The sequence below is a fragment of the Periplaneta americana genome, chromosome 12, assembly GCF_040183065.1.
Source record: "Periplaneta americana isolate PAMFEO1 chromosome 12, P.americana_PAMFEO1_priV1, whole genome shotgun sequence".
NCBI lineage: Eukaryota > Metazoa > Arthropoda > Insecta > Blattodea > Blattidae > Periplaneta > Periplaneta americana.
Window position 1 is genome coordinate 44130343 of NC_091128.1, and position 20703 is coordinate 44151045.

A 20703-nucleotide genomic window follows, 5' to 3' on the forward strand; every position below is an offset into this window, starting at 1 on the left:
CAATGTACAACATAAGAGAGTACATAGGAAATGCTTTCATATGGGTTGCAATTGATGAAACAACGGATGTTAAGGGTCGATTTATTGCGAATCTTGTGGTGGGGAAGGTAGAACCTAACAGAGTGTTTGATCTAATGTAAAGAGCTGGACTATACAAATCACTAAACTAGTGCGAGATTTGTGAATGATGGATTAAAAGTACTGAGGCCGACTGAAATGCAAGAGGAGAAGTTACTAGTAATGTATTCTGATGCTGCAGCATATATGCTTAAAACTGCAACTGTTCTTAAAATGTTTACTCCAATATGCTCCATTTTACGTGTTTGGCCCATTGAGTGCAACGTGTTGCCGAAGATATTAGAGATAAATTTATACAAGTGAACAGATTGATTTGAGCAACAAAAAAGTTTTTCTAAAAGCCTCATGAGTGCTATCATACAAACAGCAATTGCCAGAGATACCACTGCCCCCGCAACCAGTTTTAACGAGGTAGAGAACATGGACAGAAGCAGTTAACTTCTATAGTCAGCATCTAGATGCTGTAAAGACTGTTGTAGATTCTTTTGATCCTGAAAGTGTCGGATCTATTTGCGAATCCCAGACTGCCTTTAGTGACTCCAAAGTGGTCTCCTCAATTGCCTACATCAGGGGCAACTTCAGCTGGCTTTCAGAAAGCATCACACTTCTAGAAACATCAGGACTTCCTCTGCAAGATTTTATTGGTGTCATAGAGGTTGCTATTGAAAAATTAAGTGCTGTGCATGGAGAAACTGGTGCAAGTGTATTGAGTAAATTGCAAAAAGTTTTGGAAAGAAATCCTGGGTATTCAACATTTCACAGTATGTGCCAAATTCTAAATGGAGGTGATGTTGATTCCCCCAAGAACATTTCTTCAGGTAAAATTCCTCTCCTAGAATTTGCCCCATCTACATCATGTGACGTAGAAAGATCTTTCTCTGCATATAAGAACATTCTCAGTGACAAACGTCTTGCAATGACCCCAGAGAAAATAGAAAAATAGATTATTGTTCACTGTGGTACAAAATTTAATTTATAAACATGTTTTGAGTGTTGTAACTAACAAAATAATAAGTTTGTATTAAATATGTGATATTACATATTTTTCCCATTTTACATATTTTACAACTTATTTCACTGTTTTTCACTACATATTTGGGTCATTTGCAGAATTTGTATAACAAATGATGTCCATCAATTCATATCCTTCCCATTATTGCATTTATAACGATAGAGTTATAAATTCTTAACAGTGAGTAGTTTCAATACTAATGCAGTAAACGGCACAAGAATTATTTCCTTCATGTGAAAGATTTCATGAGAATAAAATAAAATTCTCATAGTAACAGCTAAAATGCTGTGTCCATACTAGTTAAGTATTTAAAATGGAGCATAATTATATCCAGATAAAGGTTTGTTTAATAATGTAATTGAGAAAAATTTAAAGAAACATTTGATATAAAAACTTCTTCATTTATGTCTGAGTTTACATTTCCTTAAATATGATTGCATAATTACTCTAGTCCAGTAAATCAGTCAGGTCTGTTACACCAATCTGTTCCTATGGGTACACAGTTGAAAAAGAAATCCCACAGATGTCAGCACAAGCCAGGATGATGCACAAAAACCATCTTGATTGTTGCTATGTTGAACCATTTTGATTTGGCGAGTTTGTGTGTTATACTCTTGCTTTGTGTTTTAATCTAAGCGTGCATTTTTACTCTGTCAGATCTGTTTGTGTTGTGATTTCCACAAATAACAACATATAAATTCAAGATCAAGAGGACATAATAGTACACGTGTGCAGTAGCTAAGTTGTTATTTTGAAGATTTTTAGGCAAAACAATTTTAGGTTAGCACATGCTTATGTTTGCTTTGTCATATCTATTACCTATGAGATCTGTTATTCCATATTATGTCTGTTACATCATTCAAAACAGTGCCTTAATTTTTTCTAATTATCTATCATTAAAGGAACTAAGGCTCAAATATCTTCGCCTTAAGGGCAATCTACTAAGATAATTGTTACTGAAAGAATGGTTTTCTGTTAGTTACTGAACAAGTTATTATCTTTATATTAGGTAAAGATCTGATATTAAGATATTTAAAATATTTGTTCATTTTGATCTGAAGTTAGTTCTGTTACTATTCTAGGAGCCATGCACTGTTTAAAGAATATCTGACATAAAAAATAAAGGAATTCTATTTCTGTAAAAGATCCATTGTCTTGTCCTGTAACACACCTGACATTTAGTCGTGCCATCAAAGATTCATTGATACTTTTAGAGAATGCTGTAAAGCAAGGTGAGTGCACAGTGGCTGATTACTATGGCAGAGACATTGCACTATATTAATACATGCAGCATATGCACTAAATAGTAGACTACTTTAATTTTGGTGTTCTCAATCGTCGATTTGTTATACAAATTTTGCAAATGACCCATTTATGTACTCATTTTGCTAAGTGATACTACAGAAAAATCCTAGCTTTAGTCATAAGTAAACAATGGTGAGGCCGAATAAATTGAAATGTGGTGTACGTACGTTTCAGACAGTGGGAATTCCAATCCGGGACGAAAAATAATTAGTTCTGAAAGTCGCCACCAGAGGAAGAAATGGCACTGTCTGGGGAGTAAAAAAAAAGCAAAATGTTAAGGTGACTTTAATCCAACACAATTACCAATGGCAATTACAAATAGGGTTCAATATGCTGCCCTTGAACATGTTCCACAAACTGCTATCTACGAATCGCATTGTCCACTGCAGAACACAGCGTATCCTCATCTAACTGCCACACGTGAAGTGTTATGCGCTCCTTTAAAGTTGCTAAACTACCCACGTGTTCTTGGTACACCTTGCTCTTTAAATAATCTCACAACCAAAAGTCACATGGCGTGAGATCTGGCGAACGGGAAGGTCATATCTTAGGGAATCTACGACTGATTACGCGGTCATTGGTGAAATGCCGTCGTAGGACTCGCTGCACCTCCAATCCATTGTGAGGGGGCGCTCCATCCTGCATAAACACAGCAGTGTGGAGACATCCACGTTGTTGGAGGTCTGGAATAACAAAACTGGACAGCATATCATCGTATATTAATCCGATTTTTGTCCAAGTCCACACCTGTGGACCAACGGTTAGCGCGTCTGGCCGCGAAACCAGGTGGCCCGGGTTCGATTCTCGGTTGGGGCAAGTTACCTGGTTGAGGTTTTTCCGAGGTTTCCCCCAAACCCATTAAGAGCAAATGCTGGGTAACTATCGGTGCTGGACACCGGACTCATTTCATCGACATTATCACCTTCATCTCATTCAGACGCTAAATAACCTAATATATTGATAAAGCGTCGTAAAATAACCTACTAAAATAAAATAAATTGTTGTCCAAGGACTCCAAGGCCGCCTTAAATAAATGCAGTCACTTGTTTTATCTGTATTACCCTATATTAATCTGACGTAGCCATGATGATATGAAAGGCATTGTATTTTAAAACAGATATATCTCGCCATATGGTAATGCAGAATTCCTGCATGGAAATATGTACTTCGGTACATCATAGTAATATCAGTCCTATCAAAATTTTGCATAGAATAAAACTTATCGGAAATCGTTTTTAAAGAAACTTTTGTCATACAATATTTTTCATAAATATCAATAACAAGCGAGATATTTCGATTTATTAATTCATGCCCCCTTATAACCCCCCTTTTAAATAAAGTATTTTGAATTACATATAGCCTAAAATTTAAGTTACAACGAACTTAATTTATATTCCAATTTGCAAGCACTATTTACAAATCAGAACTGTCAGTTCTCAGTTCACAGTTCGTTTGCCTTGGCTAGCTCAGTCACTCGAGTTCACAGTATCTCGAACCCCAGACCTTCAGAGACAATCCACTGAACTTCGAACTCAGGTCCCCCAACTGCGGTCCACTGCACTCAAATTCAGGACTTACGGCTCCCACAGTTACGGACACAACTCAAGTCGAACACCGGTCTCGAAGCTGGCTTCAGTGCTACGCAAGACTGGCTGGCTTGCTGTCCAACGATTACAACAACAACTGCTCAAGTTCACTCGCGTGTTGTATTTATAACTAAACCATATTTTCTGGAGAGTTCGCGATCAGTAGATAGATGCCTAGAAGATGACGCCTATCCAGACTTCTCTGGATTTCTGCCCTCAGTCACCAGCTGCTTACTTCCTCCTCACCCTTCGTCACGACGAGACGATAAAAGTCACCCTCGGCTCTCTTTTTGCGCATGCGCCATCGGTGTAGTATTTCCGCTTCCGGTGTGATGCTGGGCCTCGTTGTAAGCATAAAAATTGTTTTATTCACCGCATTCTAGATTCACCTTCGTCACGATCATATATTATTTACATTTCGGTGATACAAGTTACGTAATTATAATAATAGTGCATTGACAGATTTCACAATTATTACTCCAGCTCCTGTTATCCAAGTCAAATGTTATTTTCGTATAATTGTATTCCAGAATATTTCCTCATAAGTCTTGATAGGCTATATGTATTAAGAGTTAATTTCTGGTGGTAGTATTGATATTAAACTTGGCTAACACAATATTCCATCTAAAACTTCAGAGGGGCGGCAAGAACTAGCGCTGAGGTAGTTCTGGATATTTCAACTGTAAACCAACTTACGAATCTCGTGATATGCAAATAAATATCACCAAACGTAGGTGCCAACTTCAGAGGGGCTGCAAGACACTTTGTGTCCAAATTTATAAAACCAGGGGCATCACATCCAGTAAAATTAAGAGTGATCTCAACCTTGTTAAGAATTCGAAGAGATATTCCTATGTAAATAAAGCGGCGAAACTAGCGCTGAAGTAGTTCTGGTGATTTCGGAAGTGAAAATTGCTGAATTTATAAGGGTTTCTTTTTATGTAGATACAGTTGATCGTATATGCATCATAGACAAATATATGCATGGCGTAACAAAACCCTAAACTAACCAAATCTAACCTGTCACAGATTCGTATATGCAACATGTATGTAAGCGGAGAACTACTTCAGCACTAGTTTAGCCAAAAATTGAATTAATTTGTTTGAAAGATGAAGTAGGTTATAGGCCAAAGATTATTATTTGAACTCTATAGAGAGTAGTGGTTTGGTTCGACTGGAACATCTCGGAAAAAAGAAGATATATATATTTTTTTATTATTACCGGTATAGACCTATATTCATTATTATTTATTATTCCACAGTTGAGTAACAAAATGACAAGGAACCATCCAAAAGAACAAATCGGGACATCCTTATAACAATAGCATTTTAAATATCATGGTAAATTAGGAAACATACCACTAACTTTATGAGTTCCTGTAGGCCCTAAATGTTTTTATCCATCTAAATCACTGATAGAGGAGGTCAGCTGTCGAACATGTTAGTAAAGCAATTCACAATGCCGCTATCTTTCCTGAATTTGAGATCGGTGAATCTTCACACATGCAACAGAGTGACTCCACTTCTCTATCCATGATCCACATTTTTGTAGTTCAGTTCAAATCTATGAACTATTGGGATCGAACAGTAATGGTCCTAAGTCTTACCAAGCGGAAATAACACAGAGCTAACAGTTAATTAACAGTGTATGGTAATTCTGTAGTAATAATCGGCCAGGCCTCCATATTCCCGCAATAGAGGTCCAGGGCACCTTCGTTATCATATGTATTTTCTTTTATTAAATTTCGTTTGTATATGATTAACTTGTCATCCAGTATCCACTTTACACCCTGGATCTCTGTTGTAGTAAGATGATGGCCTGGCCGATACGACCTGTCGATGGTTTGTTTCTACACAATTATTAAAATATATGTATATACTTGGTAATGTATCTATCCTGGATCTCTATTACGGGAAGATGGCCTGGCTGATGATTATTACTTAATTACCCAAAATTTAAAACTAACCATTATCAACACTCGTTTTTAGGTTGATTTTTTTTGTTATGATCGTCGTCGTAGGTGTGTGCTCGTTAATTGATTAGCAACGGCTATATAACTACTGATAATGGATAAATGCTTAATAAAGAAAATTGTCCCCACTGAAAGTGCAGTGAACGGGAATACAATGATAAATTGGGTTATATTAATGACAGTGAAACTAATGGCTCATCGTCGGGTGGCGATCAAAACCTTGTAATTCCAAAACTGGAAATTTTACAAGAGAAAGATATAATATTACTGATACGATATCATGCTCACGTGCTCTATTTTATGTACATGTCTTAAATGTCTGTTTAAATTCGACTGTTTACTAAATATGGTACTGCAATGTTTGCATACCACAGGCATTATTACAGAAGTTTGAAAACTAATCCATCAATCTCGAATGAAAGTAAAAGAAATCCAGTTCACAATTACTGCGGTAAATAAAACATTTTTATGCTTACAACGGGGCTCAGCGTCACACCGGAAGCGCAATTTCTTCACCGATAGCGCATGCGCAATAAAAGGAGCCGAGGGTGACTTTTATCGTCTCGTTTCGTCACGTCCGCGCCTTCACCTCGCGCCCCCTCTTACGTCTGTCCCCTCCAGACCCGTGCGGCCGCAACCTTCTTCACCGCGTTTTCTCGTGCTCCCCCGACCTCTGTGAGACGCGATCGACTCCCGACTGTCACAGTTCCTTTAATTATGTCAGGTGAAGAATACAATGCGTGCAGTTCTGTGTTGTGTAACTTCCTCCATTCTCCTGTAACTTCATCCCTCTTAGCCCAGATATTTTTGTAAGAACCTTATTCTCAAATACCCTTAACCTATGTTCCTCTCTCAAAGCGAGAGTCCAAGTTTCACAACCATAAAGAACAACCAGTATTATAATTGTTTTATAAATTGTAACTTTCAGATTTTTTGACAGCAGACTGGATGATAAAAGCTTCTCAACCGAATAATAATAAGCAGGGAAAGGATTTATATGTAAATACATATTTACTTATAAAGCTAATATAATTTATATTTTGCATTATCTTTATGTTTCACAATGTGTAGGGTTGAAAAATCCTACTTTTATTTTCCATATTTTTCCATATTTTAGAGTTTAGTACATATTTTCGTTAATTTCCATATATTTTCCATATTTCATATAAAACAGTCCATATTATATTAGGTTTAACAATAAAACAAAACAAAATTCCATTAACTTTTAAAAATACATTTCAACAATAGAGATTTAAACACATGTTCAGTAATCCCTTTAACATCAGAGTTATTTGAAAATTAGCAGTCCTATCAACAATGGGAAAGTAAGTTACAAAACTGTATTAATTTAATTTAAAATTTTTAACAGACTTCAGTTGTGCAGCTCAACAGTTAAATGCCAGTCAGAGTACACATAGGTTCAGTTTTGTAAATCATACTATAAAGACGGTAAATATGCCAAAAGTACGTCATTCAGTCAATTTAAAATCAAAACTAACAAGTTACATTTCAGAATTTAAAGAAGATGGTTTATCAACTGACAATAAAATATTATTTTGTAATTTGTGTCAGTGTGCAGTATCATCTACACAAAAGTTCCTGGTGCAACAACACATTACAACTAGTAAACATCAGGCCAACAAACAACTAAATTCCAAGCAGAGACAATTGTTTTTAACACAACCAACAACATCGAATGTAAGATCTGAGTTTAACATCGACCTGTGCCGTTCTCTCATCTCTGCTGATATTCCTCTCTACAAACTAAAGAATAAGGTCTTCAGGGAATTCCTTGAAAAATATACTCAACATACAATCCCGGATGAGTCAACACTTAGGAAGACGTATGCTCCATCCATCTACGATGAGACAATACAGAAGATAAGAGATGAAATTAAAGATAGTTCAATTTGGGTTTCCATTGATGAGACTCCCGACAAAGAAGGTAGACTTGTTGGTAATGTAGTTATCGGTTTGTTAAGTGAACAATATTCTGAACGAATTCTTTTACATTGTGATGTTCTAGAAAAGTGCAATAACAAAACTATAGTTAAACTGTTCAACGAAGCTATGGGTATCCTGTGGCCAAAGGGTATTATGTACGATAATGTGTTATTCTTTATTAGCGATGCTGCCCCTTATATGGTCAAAGCTGGACAAGCATTATCTGTTGTATATCCTAAATTGACTCATTTTACTTGTGTGGCGCATGCATTTCATCGTGTGGCAGAAGTGGTCAGAGACAATTTCCCTAAAGTAGATTTGTTGATTTCATCAGTGAAAAAAGTATTTCTCAAAGCTCCCAGTAGAGTTAACGTGTTGAAAGAAATGTACCCTGAAATTCCATTGCCACCAAAGCCAATTTTAACTAGATGGGGTACATGGCTAGAAGCAGTTGAATATTATGCCGAACATATAGACTCTATTAACAATGTTCTCCTTGCATTGGACTCTGAAGATGCAGTCTCAATTGATACTGCGAAAACAGTTACCTGTGACATAAGTGTGAAGAATGACTTAGCTCACATTCAGCATACATTTTCATGCATCATAAAAACGCTCAAAAGTCTCCAAAATAGGCACCTTTCACTATCTGAAAGTTTTGAAATTATAAATAGTACTGTGGAACAACTGAATCGTGGTAGAGGTAAAGTTGCAGATGCAGTAAGAGCTAAGGTGGACACTGTACTTTCAAAAAACCCTGGATATGAAGAACTACAAAAGGTTGTTGCTGTGATGAGTGGTGAATCAACAGTGAAGATTAACTTGGACTTATCCCCAGCAGACATTGTGAAATTGAATTATGTACCAGTTACTTCTTGTGACGTCGAACGCTCTTTTAGTCAGTATAAATCTATCCTCAGAGACAATAGAAGAAGATTCACTTTTCAGCACTTGAAAGAAATGTTTGTAACCTATTGTTATGGTAACAGACAATAAAAATTGTGTTTTGTTGAAACTACATTGGAAGATAAGGTACGTCCATTATATTTTTTGTTTAGTTTGATTAAAATGTACCAATATTTAACGTACATAGTCATTTTTTTATAATTTTAAGTCCATATTTAATTCCATATTTTGGTAAAAATCCATATTTAATTCCATATTTTGGTAAAAATAACTACATATATATTTACATATTTCATATATTTTTAGTCCATATAAATCCGTTCCCTGATAATAAGCATTACCCATATTTATTCTATGTTTAATTTCCTCTCAAGTATCATTTATATTTGTTACTGTTACTCCCAGGTATTTGAATTTTTACACCTCGTCAAAAGATAAATTTCCAATTTTTATATTTCCATTTCGTACAATATTCTCGTCACGAGACATAATCATATACTTTTTCTTTTCGGGATTTACTTCCAAACCTATCTCTTTACTTGCTTCAAGTAAAATTCCCGTGTTTTCCTTAATCGTTTGTGCATTTTCTCCTAATACATTCACGTCATCCTTATAGACAAGGCAGCTGATGTAACCCGTTCAATTCCAAACCCTCTCTGTTATCCTGGACATTCCTAATGGCATACTCTAGAGCAAAGTTAGAAAGTGAAGGTGATAGTGCAGCTGCTTGCTTTAGCCCACAGTGAATTGGAAACGCATCTGACAGAAATTGACCTATACGGACCTTGCTGTATGTTTCACTGAGACACATTTTAATTAATCGAACTAGTTTCTTAGGAATACCAAATTCAATCAGAATATCATATAAAACTTCTCTCTTAAACGAGTCATATGCCTTTTTGAAATCCATGAATAACTGATGCAGTGTACCCTTATACTCCCATTGTATATGTATATGTATTATTATTATTATTATTATTATTATTATTATTATTATTATTATTATAAAATTGTTACAAAGTACGTTCATAAATTGTATTGTTCTGTAAACTGTTTAAAGGGGTAAGAAAAATATTACGTTTCTACATCCTAGGGACGATAATACAATGTATTCTGACGAACGTAATATTTACGTTTGTCTCTCAGACATCATCACCATCATCATCATCATCATCATCGTCATTATCATCATCATTATCTTCATTTTCATGGTAACATTAGAATAAAGTCATCGGCCCATCTTCTACGTGGGAGTCCTACGTCTCGGTATTCAGGAGGTCTATAGTCTTTAATTTGTCGTGTTATTCTATTTGGATTCATTCCAGTTTTGTTTCCTTTCTATTATTTTTTCTCCTGTGTTAAATATTTCGAGTTATTCTCTAATTGCTTCATTACGTTTTTCATCTCTTAATGTACATCCAGCTATTCTTAAAAATTTTATTTTGGTTGTTTCTATTTTCCGTTTTCCACCTATATTCAAGGAATCTCTCAGACGAACATTTTTTTTTTCCTTGCTTGCCATGTATTGCTCCATCCAACTGACATGATGTGTGTATGAGAGGAGGGACTTCCTTGCTAGCTGCTTTGTAAACACTGTATTATTCTGTATGTACCTAACTTCAGAGTAAATGTCTCAACTTCGAAGTCTATGCTACTTTATCGACAAACTCACGAAGGATTTATTCGCGTCTCAAGCGAAAATCACAGAACAAATATACCTACAGGAACAACTTTGACCTATTAACAAGGACTATTTATCATTATGCAAAACTTTTTTTGATGTGTAGCGTGAGGGGAAGAGAAGGCCTGATGGCCTTATCTCTACCAGGTTAAATAAATAAATAAATAAATAAATAAATAAATAAATAAATAAATAAATAAATAAATAAATAAATAAATAACAAGCAGTTTTCGTTCGTTTATTCATAGTTTTCTGCCAAAGGGCAGGTCCTTCACTGCAAACCCAGCATTTCCACATTTCAAATGCTTCTAGTCGTTTCTCTTCACTTCACTCTAATGTCCCTTACAATGTTACAGTGCATAGAAAGTTCTTTAGTAGTTTCTTCCTTCGTTCTTTATCCGAAGGTCCGCAGAAAATGCTCCTTTTTCCGTTAAAAGCTTCCTTTGCCATTGTTATCCTCCTTTTGACTTTCTGGCAGCAGTTTATTTTACCACTTACAGTACCTATAGTACACTCCAAGTGTATAAAGCAGTCCACTTGTTGTGCTGCCTTACTTCAAATTCGCACGTTTACACAAAGCTACTATATACAGAGTGTTTATGAGGTGGTGTTACAAACTTTCAGGGATGATGGTAAAGGGCACATGTATCAATTTGAGATCAGGAACCCTGGTCCGGAAATGACCGAGTCGAAAGTTAAAAGCAAAAATAGTTCTGTGGAAATGAAATAATTTTATTCCTATGTACACCTTATTCATGTGCATTTATCTGTACATCTTACACATACTGTATTCATCTGACGTTGTTTATGTTGTCTACGTTGTCTACTTACAGTATTCCATTCAGTGCGCTGTCTGAGGGACGGGGACAGGAAACTACACTAAAGCAATGCAGATAGCGTAACGTGTAACGGACATGGTCGGTCCTGATATGCACGTCTGTAGACAGCAGTGTATGTGTACAAGTTGCAATGTCCAGTCGATCAGTTCTAGTGAAATGGAGGAGTACACGAGAGCGGAATAAGCAGATATGATTTTGGAATACGGATGAGCCAATGGGAACAGTAGACAAGCTCGCAGATTGTATCGTACCTAGTACCCACGTAGGAGACATCCGGCCCATACCATCTTTCCACGACTGTTCCAAAGGTTAGGGAAAGGAAGGCACGTGGTGCCAAATTACAATTCTATTTCCATTTCCACTAGAAATTTAGTTCTTCAGTTCTTGAGTTTCAATGCGAAATCGCAAGTAACAATGTCAGGACGATCAGCGAGTTTTTCATGTGGGAGTAATGCAGTAGCTATTTCACGTCATTGCGAATTGTAGGTGAAAGTTAAGAAAATGTAAGGTTTGTCATGCTTTGAACAAAAGACTTAGCATCTTGGTATAGCTGCTATATGTTTCGTGAACTACCCTGAAATGTAGAGGGCAGAATCACTTTTTCCCACTGAGAGATCTTGCTGAGGCGATTAAGAGACTACAAAATCTTGTAGGCCTCTTATTTTATCAGTAGGTAATACCTTTTGGTCTTTTTTTAGGAATTGTAATTTTTGCGCTTCCTCCAGACAATACTGATCTACCAAATACTGCTGGATTAATTTGTGTAACAATGAATGTCATCCCGTATATTTTCTGTAATATAGGCTGTTGTGAGGAATCTATTGCTGAGATGCGGAAAATGAGGCGAATGATATGTCAGAGTTGTAGAATCTTATATGCGCCCTAAATAAAATTGCCCATCGTAAATCATTGGCAGTTTCAGTGTTTCATTCGTTGCTGGTTGCGGGAAATAAACTTACTCATCACGGTAGCAAGAAGTTGAAATGGCATGCTATTTTTCCCTACAACAAAATATGCTTGGTAGAGATCACAAATATAATCGATTAAAACAAAGAAATATGAAATTAATTTTGATATAGTTTAAAGACGCAGCTAAAATAGGAAGCATGACTCAATTACTACCAAGGAAAATGAGAGAATCAGACATATAAATATCTGTATCACACTGCCATTAAATATATAAAAAAGACCCACACTACTTGATTAATAACTATAAAAGTATTTCATTTTAATACAATATTGTTACCTTACGTAAGTTTTATAGTTTTCAGTAACATGTATATGGCCGTTACTCAGTAAATTATAGAAATGAAGATCTAATATAAAATATTCTTTCTCTGCGTCTACTTACTTAAAGCCCCAAAAGGTTTCACTTTCATATCATCAGTATACCATTATTTGTTGCATTAACTATAATAATATTTCATTTTTAATGGTAATAATGTCATTAAACATTATTAAGTTTTGTAGTCTTATTATTAATTATTTTTATACGTTATCAAACAATTACACAAATGAAGATCGACATATTGGCATTATGATGTGAAAGAATCTGAGCCATCTAAACTCTATGTCCTGTGTAATAGTCTATTGTTTATTTTAGTGTGTGTTTTGTTTTATTCTGAAATGCAATTAATTAGTTCTCAAAACTGACGACAGATGGATTTTGGGAAATAGGAAAATGATGTAGGAAAATTGACATTTCACTGAAAACTACTATTTATCTGAAAAACTTTGGGTTCCAAGCTTCAAAATGAGGGGTCATTTATTAAAATCCGTTCAGCCGTTTTCCCGTAATTTCCATTACCAGTTCAAATTATATATATATATATATATATATATATATATATATATATATATATATATATATATATATATATATATATAGAGGAGGAACTAGATTAATCTTGCTCACGATAGGGACCGATGGCGGACTTAAGTGAGGGCGGCAATGAACCTCTGGGTTCTTTATATTTAGGAATTACTGTATTATAGACCAGCATTTACGTTGGGATAAACAGTCTGATTTCATGTGTACAAGTATAAGAAAGACAATTGATAAATTCATAATACTTCGAAATTTTGTCGCTAAGGAGGCATTGAGAATAATATTTTTAGCTTTGGTACAGTCATTAATACAATATGGTATAATAAATTGGGGTGGAGTAGCATCATCTGTACTTAATCCATTAATTTTATTACACAGAAGATTAATAAAAATTTGTCTGACGAAAAATGTGGATTACCCAACAAATTTAATTTATACAGATTTTAATGTATTGCCTATTGAAGAAATTTATAAATATAGTTTACTAACTTACTACCACAGAAATCAAATAAAACATAAATCTAATCGACATGAATATCGTACTGGAAGACAAAAGTCTACTTTCCCATTAATTGAGCCTAAATGTCATACAAGTGCAGCTCTTAAACATGGTGCTAGTTTCTGCCCAAGACTTTATAATAAAATTACAAACCATTTTCCAAATTTGAAATATTTTAAAATTGAAGCTTTTAAAAAAGGAATTTGTAAAATTATCCCTGATATATATATTACCAATGTATTTTTTTACCTATTATTTCTGTCGACTATATTCATGTTTTTATTGAATATCACTGGCTTCTGTCGGATTGTCAGTTTATATTAAATATGTATTTTTCTCCCTTTTCCTCTTTCTTCCTTATTGTTGCTCTTGTTTGTATTTATTGGTTTAAATTAAGTTACTTACTGGATTTAGTAAACTATCCTTGTAAATTTGTGTTATATTATTGACTAAGACCACACCGTACAAGAGCCTGGCTCTTGCATTAGAAACATTTTGTTTTATAAATATAATTTGTACTCACTAGCTAGCTAGTTAAATAAAATAACTAGAAATTTGTAAGAAAGTAGGTAATCATTTGCTCAGTTATTCTTCTCCATGATAAAAAATGCGATACATGAAGTTTTTTCAGATAGCATGGGCGTTATGCAACATTCTATTTGCTCATAACTGGATCGCCATAGTTGAATATTGTGAGATAATTCACATTTTTCGCTGGCATAACGTTATCTGGAGATAGGATGCCAATATTTTCCAGCAGTTATAACCATGTTGGAATATCGTATATGAACTACAAAGCGTAATTAGAGGCACAATAATCAGTGGCGGCTTTAAACGAAAAACTTGTTACAGTTTTAGACATTTAAAATGAAAACGAATGCTATTGAAATGTTCTTTCCACCATTTTATAAGTATATTTTGTTTCTTTCGAAAATGGCGCCTATAGAAGCATTATTGCACAATTAAGTTAAAGTCGATTAGATATTGTCACTTAGTTCATTGACGCTGCAATTGAAAATATTATATCCACTGACAATAACGATCAAGTCATAATCAGACCTGTACTAAATTGTAAACCATAAACTTCTCTTGTTGCTTTATTGTGCTGTGCACATTATTTTGATAAGAAAGTATCGAGAAGCACGTTTATAGCCTAGTGGCTCATGCAGAAAATACTGCAAACTGAGTCCATAAGAAGTAAGTTATTTGCTTCCATAATAGTGAAACATACTCCCTCTGAATGTTTTTTATGCCAAATACTTTTCCTTGAACCTATCCGTCTTCAGTGCTTGAGTTTCAATGTGAATTCGCAAGTAACAATGTCAGGACGATCAGCGAGTTTTTCATGTGGGAGTAAAGCAGTAGCTATTTCAGGTCATTGCGGATTGTAGGTGAAAGTTAAGAAAATGTAGGGTTTGTCATGCTTTGAACAAAAAACTTAGCATCTTGGTATAGCTGCTGCATGTTTCGTGAACTATCCTGAAATGTAGAGGGCAGAATCACTTTTTCCCCGCTAAGAGATCTTGCTGAGGTGATCAAGAGGCTACAAAATCTTGTCGGCCTCTTATTTTATCATTAAGTAATACCTTTTGGTCTTTTCTTAGGAACCGTAATTTTTGCGCTTCCTCCAGACAATAATGATCTACCAAATACTGCTGGATTAATTTGTGTAACAAAGAGTGTTATCACGTATATTTTCTGTAATATAGGCTGTTGTGAGGAATCTATTGCTGAGATCCGGAAAATGAGGCGAATGATATGTCAGACTTGTAGAATCTTACATGCTCCCTTAATAAAATTGTCCATCGTAAATCGTTGGCAGTTTCAGTGTTTCATTCGTTGCTGGTTGCGGAAAATAAACTTACTCATCACGGTAGGAAGACGTGAAATGGCTTGCTATTTTCCGTACAACAAATTATGCTTGGCAGCGATCACAAATATAATCGATTAAACCAAAGAAATATGAAATTAATTTTGATATAGTTTAAAGACGCAGCTAAAATAGGAAGCATGACTCAATTAGTAACAAGGAAAATGAGAGAATCAGACATAAATATCTATATCACACTGCCATTAAATATATGAAAAAGACCCACACTACTTGATTAATAACTATAAAAGTATTTCATTTTAATACAATATTGTTACCTTACGTAAGTTTTATAGTTTTCAGTAACATGTATATGGCCGTTACTCAGTAAATTATAGAAATGAAGATCTAATATAAAATATTCTTTCTCTGCGTCTACTTACTTAAAGCCCCAAAAGGTTTCACTTTCATATCATCAGTATACCATTATTTGTTGCATTAACTATAATAATATTTCATTTTTAATGGTAATAATGTCATCAAACATTCTTAAGTTTTGTAGTTCTTAATATCCAATACACAGGTGTACTCGGAAAACTACAGACCAGAGAATCAGACCTATAAATTAATTTTTATACGTTATCAAAAAATTACACTAATGAAGATCGACATATTGGCATTATATCTGAGCTATCTGAACTCTAAATATGTCAGCAATCCTGCAGGTCATGGCCTTCGTGTTTTGTTTATTGTAGTGTGTGGTTTGTTATATTCTGAAATGCAATTAATTAGTTCTCAAAACTGACGAAAGATGGATTTTGGAAAATAGGAAAATGATGTAGGAAAATTGACACTACACTGAAAGCTACTAATTTTCTGAAAAACTTTGGGTTCCAAGGTTCAAAATGACGTGTCATTTATTAAAATCCGTTCAGCCGTTTTCCCGTAATTTCCATTACCATTTCAAAATATATACAGTGAAACCTGTTCAAATCGGAACCTGAATAATCCGGAATCCTGTCTATTTCGGAACAATTTATTGGTCCCGGCGAAATTTGTATGTATTATGTGTAATTTTTCCTGAATAAAACGGAAACTGTCCAACGCGGAAACGGAAACTGTCTGCTACTGTTCAAAACGGAAACAATATTTTGGACACACTTTATTTTGTAACTATATTTTGAAACAGCGCGTAATATCAAGGAATATAAGAAATATGTACATAGGTCACTAAGATAAAAAGAAGTTTTCTTTGCAAAAGTCTAGAGGATGCGAGGGTGTGTTGGCCTCTCGGTCATAAATTTTATTACCCTGTTGACTAGCAGACGAGTCCCTTCAAAGATTTTCAATGCTTCACACCCGTATACTGTCGTAGCTAAACAGAGCGCAAGTGTAGTGAATTCCTTGTAAAAAAAAATTGCATAAATTGTGACATTAACATTAAGTGATGAAGTAAAAGTTATCCAGATAAAGGAAAATTAGAAACAAAGTCTATGTGAAATAATACTGAAGTACAGTTGTGGAAAACTCAGGTGTGACACTTCAAAAAATAAAGATCATAATGAGCGAGTGGCATGCGGACAATATTGGTGACACAAAAGGAACCAGAAAGCAACTGTTTATGTAAAAATAAATGAACTGTTGCGGGAGTGAGTTCTTCATGACCTTTCGAAGAACAAGCCAATTTCTGGATCTGCTCTGCAACGCAAGCTATTGAACTGAGAAAGAAATGAAATAAACCAGAATTCAAGGCTTCTAATAGATGGCTCCTAGCCCAATTAATAAATAATGTGCAGTGATATGCAGTACAGTATTAGAGTATAGTGTTAGATATTAAATAGAATGAGATTAGTAAACTTTAGTAATTTTTAATGACTAATGAGTGAGTTACGATAATATTTATACAGAAAATCGGATTTTAATCAAGATGATTCACCAATGTATAAGCGACAGAAAGCTGATTTACTGTGAGTAGTGTTAAATGGAACATTTTGTACTTCTTGCAGTTTGCGGCATGCCATTTTGTTTTTCATGTATATGAATGACAAAATATTCAATTTTAATGTCACACCTGAATAATACGGAAACCTGTCCACAACGGAAAAAAAAATTAGGACCATGTCACTTCCGTCTTGAACAGGTTTCACTGTATATAGATGTTCATAATTCGATACATAAACAGCCATTGGTTACAGAAAAATGAATTAATTCACCGTTGCCAGACACTGTCATTTGTATCAGCTACTCCTTCACCCCACTCCTGACTGAAGTCTTGCGGACTGCATTCGGCGCTACCTATTGCTTTGGACACGCCTGGTTTAAAGCATGAGTAGAATCTTAATGGACAAAGTTCTATTTATAGTTCCCGTTTTAAATAATTTATTACCGAAGTTTAACATAAGCGTGTGAACAGAACAATTTATGGAAAAGAGAACTCACCAATTTCCTAACAGGTAGGTTGCGGTTGCTTAATGCACGCTTCAAATGTTGCATGATGCGCATCCAAGCTGGAATGAAGTTCCTGTGATGCGGCGCAAGGACGGAGTACACCTGCTTCGTTGAAGTGATAGCACAGAAAGTGATAGGTGATTCATATGGCTAATATCTCTGCCATTTCGTGAAACCTTTATCTCACTGTGCTGCTGTTGCGATAATTCTATTGATTTTATCTCTGTCATCAAGACTCTTGAAGTTTTCCTTCATTTTAGAGGTTAGTTCATTTTATTGTGCACTAGCCGTACCCGTGCGCTCCGCTGCACCCGTTAGAAATAAATATAAAGTAATTACATAATTAAAATAGGACGTTTGATCCAGGGAACATTCGTGTTTCATAGAAGGATAAATCGTTTAATATGTTACTTAATTTAAATTGCATCCAAATAATTAAAATGCGATCATTTTGGTCCAGAGACACTCATTGGTGCAATGACAATTCCTTTAACATGTTTCTAATTTTTATTACATGCAACAATAGTTTAATGAAGATTGACATCATTTAGATTTAATGTGTATACTTTATTTTACTTGTTATAGGTTTCCATTGAATTATGGTAATAACTTAATTTTAACCCTTGTTTTCTACGTATTCAGTAAAAGGCGTTTGGCCCACTATGGTTCTGAACCCTTCAAAAAAATAAATTATATTATATAATATTACATTACATATATCATATTATATTATATTATATTATATTATATTATATTATATTATATTATATATCAGAAGTTACTGTAATAACATTATAGCATTATGTCCATCTAGAGAAACTACACTTTCCAATGGTGAAATAATAATTAATTATACAAATCGGTTAATTTAGCTTCCGATATTACTTCATACAAACACAGAAACATTCTCTGTAGGCTATCTTTTATAGCTTTCGATAGTTGCTGTTCAAGGCCCCTTATAGACGAAGTCATTTGTTTTTTATTTCATTATACGGCCTTAGATGGCAGTTATTTTAATTTTAAAACTCATTTATCTCATTAAGTATCAGTTCTATAAAAATTTTTCAAGGAATAAAACTTATCGAAAATTATTTTTAAAGGAACTTTTGTTATGTAATATTTTTCAGAAAAATCAATAATAAGCGAGATATTTCGATTTATTTAATTCAGGCCCCCTTATAACCTCCCTTTTAAATAATGTATTTTGAATGCCATATAGCCTAAAATCTAAGTTACTACGAACATAATTTATATTCCAATTTTCATCGAAATCCGTTCATCCATTATTGCGTGAAAAGGTAACAAACATACAGACAGACAGACAGACAGACAAAAATTTCAAAAAAGCGATTTTCGGTTTCAGGGTGGTTAATTATATATGTTAGGACCAATTATTTTTGGAAAATCGAAAATTACCAGAAAAATTTCGGCTACAGATTTATTATTAGTATAGATAAAAACATGGTCTCTTTTTCTCTCATACTTGCCTTTCTTAAGAAGACTCATCAAATAATATAATTGTTATAATTGACGTCACTCCTCACTCGCCGTTCCTAAGCAATGAGAACAAATGACTTCAGATGTTAAAAATCTCTATGTTAAAATAAAGCTCTTTCCTCTGCGGTCCGCACCAGTACAGACGGTGAAGTCATATTAGGTACTAAAGCGGTGGTTGCCAAGAGGCACACATGTCCCGCCAGGTAATGCATGGACGGAATTTCGTTTCCACGCAGACATTACGTTATGATGGTTTCTAACATGCCACGCTTCTGCGCACACTCAGTCCCCACAAGATTGCGTCCCTGTTCGCTTGAATAGCCGGCAACTGTTCCGACATCTGACGGCGGAATTGTTACAAAAATGGCATCTGAGTTGAGCAACGATATGGTTAAAAATATAGATGGATTTAGTACGGAATCATCCAGAGCCATCTTCAGTTACAAGCCGGAGCATGGGTAGGTTTGGCAACGCTGAGTGGAGGCGGGCGGAGGCGAAATAAAGGCATGACGTTTGAAGTTTTAGTGCTTTGATTTCGTTGTCACATGTACATTTTCGACATTAATTGATACAAAACTAAGTGCATATGATCAAGATTCAGTGTATTCATGTACCGTACGTCATTTATTACGGAATGCGAAATGGTATTTTATTTGAGTTTCAGAATACCGCGTAAGTACTTGCACACAGCCACTTATAACTTTAAAAAATTAAAAGCATCCGAGTTTTTTATTGACGGTACAAGGCAAAATAATAGATACTTAAAGAAATATTACTCGTACCAAAAAAATAAATAAAAGAACGACGTACTTTCGCAGTACCCTATTGCAATCAATTAACCATTATGTGGGTAGTAAATTGACAATGTTTTGCCGCTTTATGTTGTTTCACCTCTGACGTGAAAGGTCTAGAATATCATATACGTTTTAATTTCATGTGATTATCTGTCGTGCTTTTCTATAAATAATTCAGATGCCCAGGAAGCCGGTTTTAGTTTGAACCTCGCCAGTCATCATAACAATACTGTTATCCTAAATTATTTTCTACAAATTTTCTAAAATATAATTTTAAATAGGCCAAGGCCAATTATAAAGATCTATGAAAAAATGAAGAAACATACCTTCAACATAATACGTAACAAAACACATCATTATCTATTAAGTATGTGCCAATTAGCGTAAACTCAGACAACTTTCAATCCTGTAAATGCAAAGTGAAAAGAAACATGTTTATAACTAATTTATTACAAAACAAATAATATTAATGCACAAACCTTGAAAACCAATAAAGTGAGTGT

The 20703-nt window shown here is 34.7% G+C and overlaps 1 protein-coding gene across 1 annotated transcript in view; it reads right to left on the reverse strand.

The window, feature by feature from the left end:
• LOC138710355 (myogenesis-regulating glycosidase-like) overlaps positions 1-18047 on the reverse strand; it is a 55882-nt gene extending 37835 nt beyond the window's left edge. Inside the window, exon 1 of the mRNA XM_069841192.1 lies at positions 17901-18047. Coding sequence (XP_069697293.1) covers positions 17901-17963 — 63 coding nt within the window. The 5' untranslated portion in view covers positions 17964-18047. The remainder of the gene's footprint in view (positions 1-17900) is intronic.
• Positions 18048-20703: the final 2656 nt, after the last annotated feature.